Raw genomic sequence first — 8906 nt, forward strand, 5'->3', positions numbered from 1 at the left:
TTCACAAAGCTGGTACAGCTGGAGGAGTTTGCCATTAGAGTAAAGGCGGCTTCTGTAAGTGTGGGCGAGATTTGGGGGGGCATTAGAAGTACAAGAGGCAAACTGTGGTCTAATTCAGTCCTGGGAAATCATGTTACTGCCCTACCTCCCCTTTGTGAAAATAGGAGGCGGGAGAGGGGGCTTAAGGGAGTGGGCAGAGGACAGATGGGGCGGGAGGGGCAAGCAGAGGGAGAAGGCTGAGGCAATGGGGGCGGAGAACAGAGACAGCTCTCCCTGTGGGACTCTGGTGGAAAGTAGGGCTGCGTGAGTTTGTCACTGTGGGCAAATGTGGAAAGAAAAAGAGACGGAAGACAAAAACCATCGACTGGACCAAAAAGACATGAAAAGGATTAACAGATGAGGAAGATCGACAAAGCAACACTTTCAACAAAGCTGAACTGAACCCAGGGAAGCAAGAAAGCAAAAGAAAAGCTACAGAGACTTGTCTGTACAAGAGGAAGGGGAGGGGGGATGACCGAGCAGGCTTTGACTTGTACCTCCAACAGTTGAGAGGAAACACTCAGTGGCGCCTCGCAGTCAGGAAAATGAAGTGATTTGAAGAAAGGTGTTAGAAAACAGCTGGACGCTGCTGGGAAAGATTGCATATGAGGCAGCAAACACAGAAAGGACGAAGAAAACTGGAATCATAGCGGCCGTGGTGGACAGCGGATAGAGTGAAGGAGAGGAGAAACAGAAGGAGACAGGGGCTAACGGGGAAGGAAGGTATGAGGGGACAGATCTTGAAGCCCCTCCTCTCTTTGATGATCACTGTCCTCCTGCTGGCAAGCCTGCTGACCACTTTCATCTGGTACACGCTAGAGAACAAGTAAGTTCCTCTTAGACATGAAACAGAACCACACTTTGGTTAGGACATTAATCATGTGCAATGAAGGAAAAGTCACACTGCTGGGGCTTAACAATAGGAGTCAAAGAGACTTTCAAGGCAGAGCAAGTAGAGGAAGTGATGCTTATGGAAAGAAAAGTAATGGTTCGCAGAATACACAACTCATCATTCAATGTCTGAATCCCAAAGATATCCAGGTTTTACGACAATATTAAACAGGAACAATGTTGTTAGGTTGATCATCAGAAATATTGCTAAACATTTTATTAGTATGTTTTTCTGCAACAAAGAAGCAAAAGAATCAGCAGTTATTTCATTTTAATTTAGAACAGCAAAAACCAAAGTCTAGCTGTGAAACATATAAAATTCACAAATACAAACTTATCTAAAATTAAAAGGTCATCATGTGGTTCAGACATACAAAACAGGAAGAGGAAGCCTTGAGAGCACAAGACAGTCATACCACAGAACGCAGGAAGTCTCCTGCTGAGACACGAATAGAAGTCAATGCTGCTTGCATAAATATTTGAAGATTGGTTAACTTGTAGTCTGCATGCAAAACCATTTCATACCTCAAACTTTTTTAACCTTAAGATCACAAACTTCAACATTGAAAGTGTATGTGCTTAACTTAAGTAAAGTAGTGTCGCAGATTTGTAGTCATAGTTGCAGAAGGTTAACTGTGAGATAGTTTTTTGGGGGTATTTTTATACTAGTTTGACATTTTTGCCCATACTTCAGTTTAGCTGGATTGGATGGACTTTGACTGGGCCATTTTAACAGATAAATATGCAATGATCTAAACTAGTAGGTGAATCTTACCCAGTCTTGCAGATAAATAATGACACTTTTACCTTTGTATTAAAAGTGTCATTTGGTAAATATTGATACCCGTCATAAACATTCATAAAGACTCCATGTTGACAGCAGGTTTTATATCATGTTTATGACATTGTCTTCAAATAAAGTGTCCCCAGTCATACTTATTATCACTTTTATTGCTAACACAGTAATATCACAAAAGATGTTTGTGATATTTTAAAGCGATACAAGTTTTATTTCATATCACCCACCCAAACCACTCCTACTCTGGTGTGATTGATTTGTTTTTATTGTGACGCTTGGCCATGTGGCAGCCAAGGTTAAACCAATAAAAAAGCTTCTAGACTCTCCCCTGCTTTTTACACATTTCTGTTTCTTACACAAGCCTTGCTATGACTTTCTTTTAACAATGATCTTCTTCTTGTCACGCTGGACAAAAGCCAGATTTGAGGAGTGTGCAACTAATAATTGCTGTGTCGACAAATTCCCCTTCGTGAGATGCAGGTCTCCTTCAAAGTCTACAAAGTTTCCTTCAACTCCTCCAGAGTCACCATGAGCCTCTGATTACTGATCCATTCTCTAACTAGTAAATGTAGGTGGGTGGCAGGTCTGGGTAGGTTTGCAGTTGCAACATATATTTTCACATCTCAGATGATTGATTAGACATTGCCCTGTGAGACAATTAGAAGTTTGGCATGTTGTCTTTAACCTAACTCTGCTTTTTATTTCCAAGGTTTTAGTAGTTAACTAACAAAATAACAAACTAAAACTACTATTAGTAGTAAAAACTAAAGTGAAACTAATATTCAAATGACTAATAAAAACTAGCAAACACACAATAAAAATTTATTAAAACTAACCTATTAGACAAAAAGTCACAACAAAATAAAACTAAAAACAAAGCTATTATGACCCTATTTTCTTCTTCTTCATAATTTCAACCTTTTAGAGAACAGCTGGATTTATACTGAGATTTTCTTACACACAAGTGGACTAGATTTACCAATGAGCAGATTATTAAGGGAATATCTTAAAAGGGGATTCTAGAAACACACACCAGTGTCAGATAGTGTGCTCTTTTATTTTACTACTTTGGATGGGCCTGCTACATGAAAACAATGAAAATGGTGATTGTAACGTAACAACATGTAAGAAGAAGCATGAAGACTTTTGGCAGTGAATGTTGAAAAGTTTAATCACAAAGATCTGAAGAAGAAGAAGACAAAAGACCAGATCACATGCAAGCTTTCCCTGCTTTCGGTTCCAGCTGAAGAAGCATCAAACAAATGTGAATTTGCATTGTCTTATTCAAATGTAGGTTTTTTTTTTCTTCTTCAGTAATGTGCAACCTAAGCGATTACTTCCTCAAAAGAAAACTGCTCCTCCAACATCAAAGTCTTCATGCAAAGACTGCAGGTGAGAACAAACTGAACAAACGTTTTTCTCTACGACTCGCCTTGTTTACACCATAATCACGTCTCGCCATGTTAAGAATACTGCATTTACAAATGTCATAGTGCATCTGGATGTGTTTATCCATTACAGAGAAAAAATAAACAAAGTGTTAGAGCAGTACTCAGAAGACTGGAAGAAACAAGATGAGTATTTCCAAAAGTTCAGGTAAGATTGGGTCAAATTAATTAAACTAAAATAACTTTTTTTTTTTATGTTGGTATCAATCTTTAAACAATTTGTGAAATTTGACCTTAAAAGACCAATATCCTGTGAAATTGACTTTTGAGCTTTATATCGTGCTCCTAAGCAATTGCTCTCCAAAATCACTGCATATTTTCACCAAGCTCCTCCAGACTAGTGGCAGCAGCAGTTAGCAAACAACTGCGCGTCTGCTGAGCTTATTATACTAACTAGATCTCAGTCCTAAGAACTGCTCTAAATGGCATAATGAAGACGTTCAATTGTGATGAAGTGTCAGAAAGAGCAGGAGCTTCTTAAAGAGACAGACGCCAATTTTGAGATGTCAAATTGCAAAGTCAAATTCTTTTAAGTTATGTTTGATTTATGCAGCATTTTTATAAAACTGAAAGTAACATACTTAATTGTGCAATAAAATGGCATTATGTGCTTGGAAAATACATAGTACTGCCCTTTTAAAGATGCAATGAGGATTAGATTTGCTTTTTATAAAAAGAGGAACATAAATCATAAACCAGTGAAATTGAAACACTTTATGAAAGAGGAACTAGAGTCCATCATCTAATTATAGCCTAACAACTTCCATTAAGAGTAATGAAGCAAATCATATACATCAAGTGCTTCTGACAGCTTTATCCAATACTTTAAAGAAATTAAAACATTTCATTATGGAAGAATGTACCAAATTTGAAGCCTCAGTAAAAGTTTCTGTCCAGGTATATTTTATGTTGCACTGTGAGTCATCAGACTACTTGTGGCTCCCCAGGTCGCAGCTGAGCACAAAGTGCCATGGTTTAGAGAAGGCTACAATTACCCAGGCAAACACTCCAGTGGGAACAAAGCTTGTTTATGATGGAGAGAAGAAGAGAACCCTTCAGGTGAACCCGGAGATTTTCAGCACCTTTTTTAAAGTAGGTCATTTTCTATTTCCTTTTGATACCAGATAATTGTCCCACCTTTCGATCCGCATCTGAATGTTGTACTTGAGCTTTTTAAGATGCTTTGTCAGTCATTTCAGATAGTGAAACTCATATTACGTAGATTAATTGCATTTAGAGGGAAATATTTCAGTACATATGTAATCTGGGTCAGGGCACCAGATGTAATCCTTCTGTGTTCGTCTCAGGTCCAGTAGGTTGACTTCATGACAGACACATTAAAGATTGACATAGATTTCACTTCATTTATACTTTAGATTTAGATTCCTGTAAACCTCCTAAAATTCAACAGGATCAAATGGAAACCATATGTGTTTAAAGTTGTCTGTTTCTGCTCCAGGGGCATCCTTTCCCAAATAAAACATGGCATACGTGTGCTGTTGTTGGGAATGGTGGGATCCTGGTAAACAGTAGCTGTGGCAAAATGATTGATTCAGCCGAGTTTGTTATCAGGTGAGAACATTTTCCAGGTTTTTCCACATTTTGAAACTCCATCCAACAGTAGCTGTCCTCATGTTACTTTGTCAGGTGCAATCTACCTCCTTTGTCAGATGGCTACGAGAAACATGTTGGCATCAAGACAGACCTGGTGACAGCAAATCCAAGCATCCTCTTGGAAAAGTGAGTACCCTTCCCATTTTAACCCTTTCATGCATAGTGGTCACTAGAGTGGACAGCTATCTGAAAGCCATTTTCTTGTGCTTCTTGTGGATTTTTATGTTATAAATGCACACAGACCACTGAAGTGGACACTAATGCATCATAAAATAGACTATCAACTATTGGCCATCAGCTGCAAATGCAAGAAATTATTTTTGTTGAATACAATATGGCCGACAGACAAAAAAGCATGCCAACCGACCCGGTCCCTCCTTCTACTGTAGACGATTCTTGTAGGTAAAAAAAATATTGTGACATCAGATAACCCCTAAAGAACAATACTACTGACATATTTTTCAAATAACAACTTTGTATTTGGAGAAAATTACAATTGATCACCTAAAAAAAAAAGAATTTTTTTCCCTACCTTTTTTTTATGCCTTAAGAAAATAAAAAAAAAATTGGAAAAAACATCCTGACACAAAGGATCATAATTCATGTATGAAAGGGTTAAGGTCATTTTTGGATTTAAAAATTACTGTCTTCTGTTTCTAGCCTTCTGTTATACTAGCGTTGGCAAAGTAGTTTGAACATCAACTCAAGTCATTCCCTGAGTGAATGCGAAACAGTGTGTTAACATCATATCCTGGAAATGTCTGTAAATTTCAGCAAAATCTCAAGCATTGGTTACCACATACGAATGCGTACATAAATATCAGACTTTAGGTTGTAATTTATTTATTACATAGGGTCTGGAGATAATGCAAATAGGGCTTTAAATATTCTAACTTTAGTCTTTTTTTCACTGGTCACCTTGTTTCTAGGTTTGGGGCTCTAATGGGACGTCGACGTAAGTTTGTGGAAAGTATGACAAGCTATGGCAACTCCTTGCTGCTTCTTCCCGCCTTCTCCTATGGCCGCAACACTCCTGTTTCTCTGCGAGCTTTTTACACACTTGAGGACTTTGAAAGCCCCGTTCAACCTATCTTCTTCAACCCGGGGTACCTCCATAACCTGGCCCTCTTTTGGCGCTCTCAGGGCCTGAGAACGATACGGCTCAGCACCGGTATCATAATGACAAGCCTAGCTCTGGAACTCTGTGACAACGTACAGCTGTATGGATTCTGGCCCTTCGATTTTCACCCATACAGCTTTCAAACTCTGACTAACCACTATTATGATGACAGAAAAACCAAAACAAAGTTCCACGCCATGCCTGATGAGTTTAGCCACTTGTTGCGGTTGCACAGTCAGGGTATTCTCAAATTACACCTTGGAGACTGCAAAGCAGAGCCAAACTAGATTCCTCAGGCAAAGAGCCAAGTGCCTTCTCAGTTGCCTCAGGTGAACCCAACTGTCAAGACTTTCTTTTAATTACAAGACTGTATGGACTAGACTGACGAACTCCACAGACCAGGACCTATCTGCAACCACAAAACTTGTACTGAACTGAACAAGTTCAGTACAAGTACACAAAACAGTACTTGTACTGAGATCAAAATGCAACAAAAAGAAAACAATAACAAGTATGGATTTCATCTTCTTTTACAACTTTATTTATGTTTTGTTCAGGTTGGTGTCTGGAAGAGAGTATGTAACGTGTGCCTTTGTGAGGCCATCATTGTTTAGTGCCTTATGTTACATTGTTAGTGATGGGTTTTGAGTCAGGGTTACTGTGTTTTAATGGAAACTAAATACCTCCTTTAGAAGAATATTGTTACTAAAAACACCAGCAAACTGAATGTAATAGGTTTTTAAATACATTTAACCACTTTGAAAAGGTAATTTGTTTTAAATAAACAGCATGAATGTGTTGGTATTGAACACTTTTTTCACTATGGCAGACTTAAGATGAAGGATTATGCCTGTCCAGCCTTAAACATAAATATCATAATAGATAAAAAAAAATTAAAAATAAAAATACAAATTGCACAATTCTTTATAGAAATTATAACTCACCTTAGGTGCTTTGGATACACTTCGAGTCTCTTTTGTTCAGAGTTACAAGTCTAGAAAAAAATATTATACTGCCACTTTGAGGCAGGAAAATGTTGCTGCAAAGGATGAGTGAAAGAAGAATGAGTGGTTTTGAATTGTTCTTTATCTGTTTTTCGGCACCATTTCCCTATGTTGCAGTTCAGCTGCTGTAATTTCTGATTGTTCAATAAAATCAAAAACTGGATTAACTGCCTTGTTTGTTCATTGAATGTTGCACCATTCATACCAGTCATCAAACAGAACAAAATATTTCATAAAATATTTTTAAAAACTCTGGCTCCTACAGCAGTAATTATGTAAAATGTCATTAATTGTCCAATGCCAAAGATAAATGTGGGCAGACTTCTGGCAACAGACTCAAATGCACTTCTATCATTACCCTAAAATTAAACCAGACGTTACATGTTTTTGATCAAACAAGTAACAATTACAGAGCAAAGACACAGCTGACTGGAAGTTTACAAATCACTGTGGTTTATTAGTTATCAAATATAAAAAAAATCATTTCAAACATTTCCTGGCGTAGTTTTATTTTTCTACTATCATAGTTGTTCAACTTCATTATTTTAACCAAATAATACAGTATACATATACAGAATTCAGAATTCAATTAAATATGTTTTCCCTGTGATATTTGTAACACATTTCAACAGTGGTCTGTAACTAATAAGTTGCCATCAGTTCGAACTCGATTATTAAAATTACTTTTTAGTTTTAATTTTAATATATTTTGGTCCTGTTTTTTTTTTTTTTTTTTTTTTTTTACAACTGCACACCATTGGTTCTGTTACTGCCAGTTTTATAATGTCGAAAATTTGTGTTGGTTTTAGTTGTTCAGTTTGTTACTTTTCTTTTAAAATCGGTTAAGAACTACGCGATTTCACTGACAAGATCTGCTTACAAGAAAATTAAAACCGAAATATTTTTTATTTTGGGCTGTTGCAAAGGATCGTTTAATTTCTGTCATTTTTGTCTTGTTGCCGCTCTATCGATTGGTTGCGAATAGGTAGACTCTGATTGGTTGCAATACGGCGGAAAGACGTCAAATTTCCTGGTTGTGATTGGCTGTTTTTCATCGAATTGAACGTAGGATTTGCAATGCCTGTCTGTGATTGGCTGGTGGTGTGGTTCATTTACATACAGCTGACGTTGCGCAAGCGCAGACAGAACCGAAGTGAGCGACCAGAAAGATAGATTCGAGCGGGATATCAGACAGTTTGTCAGTCAGAACACCACTGAGCGAGTGTGTGTGAGATTTAAATCCACACAACTATAAATTGTTGATTTTACAGATTGATCCCGCCATAAGAGAGGGTACTAAGCAGGACAAGGAGGTATGAAACGACCGCTTTTACGGTGTTTGGCTTCCCTCCTTTTGGGTATCATCCTGACTACTTTTATCCACATTATACTTCACAATAAGTAAGTTTATCTTTATTTATTAAGTAGTGCGGACATACTTTGTTGATTTATTATTATTATTATTATTATTATTATTATTATTATTATTATTATTATTTTTAGCTTTTATTAGGTGTAACGGTAGGTTTTCCTACACAGTCTTGCTACTGGAATATGAGGAGGAGCAGTCAGATAACATTTTTTTTAAAGTAGGCTAATCTGTTATATTTTGTGTCCATTGCCACACAGGCGCCATTGCTGTGCATTTAGACAGGAATATCAGTTGCCAACAGTACAAAAGCTAGATAAGTATCACATTTAACAGGTTAGGAAAAGGTTTTATTAAAAAGAAAATCAATAAAGTGGGAAACAGGTCAGCGCTTGGGCTTTCGGAGCTGTTGTCTGTCGTTACTATAGCAACGGGCCTGCGTTTGTAGAAGGAATCCGATTTTCTCTCCGTCATTTCCCCTTTGTTGTGGTGCACCGCAGCCGTTGTAATTTCTAAAAGTTTAATAAACGACAAAAACTGGACCAATGTCAAGGTTTCAATGGGCTCTTTGCACCTAAGGCGTTGACGTCACATCTCCAGGAGCTAATGCGGCTCACTTTTT

At 37.6% G+C, this 8906-nt stretch overlaps 2 protein-coding genes across 4 annotated transcripts in view; both read left to right on the forward strand.

Moving 5' to 3' along the window:
- The first annotated feature begins 242 nt into the window (after window positions 1–242).
- On the forward strand, window positions 243–7078 carry LOC106955919 (alpha-2,8-sialyltransferase 8F-like). The gene is made up of 7 exons (XM_015046368.1): window positions 243–865; window positions 3044–3121; window positions 3251–3325; window positions 4125–4269; window positions 4637–4749; window positions 4825–4917; window positions 5721–7078. Exons 1-7 carry the CDS (start codon window positions 765–767, stop codon window positions 6196–6198), a joined length of 1083 nt encoding a protein of 360 aa, XP_014901854.1. The 5' UTR covers window positions 243–764; the 3' UTR covers window positions 6199–7078.
- A 974-nt stretch (window positions 7079–8052) lies between these two features.
- LOC106955903 (alpha-2,8-sialyltransferase 8F-like) overlaps window positions 8053–8906 on the forward strand; it is a 20294-nt gene continuing 19440 nt past the window's right edge. For all 3 annotated transcript variants that reach the window (XM_015046346.1, XM_015046347.1, XM_015046348.1), the window contains exons 1-2: window positions 8053–8139; window positions 8187–8316. In XM_015046346.1, the coding sequence (XP_014901832.1) occupies window positions 8231–8316 (86 nt within the window). In that variant the 5' untranslated portion in view covers window positions 8053–8139; window positions 8187–8230. The remainder of the gene's footprint in view (window positions 8140–8186; window positions 8317–8906) is intronic.

The sequence above is a fragment of the Poecilia latipinna genome, unplaced genomic scaffold (genome assembly GCF_001443285.1).
Source record: "Poecilia latipinna isolate Pla-1442-1.1 unplaced genomic scaffold, P_latipinna-1.0 Scaffold776, whole genome shotgun sequence".
In the NCBI taxonomy this organism is placed as follows: Eukaryota; Metazoa; Chordata; class Actinopteri; order Cyprinodontiformes; family Poeciliidae; genus Poecilia; species Poecilia latipinna.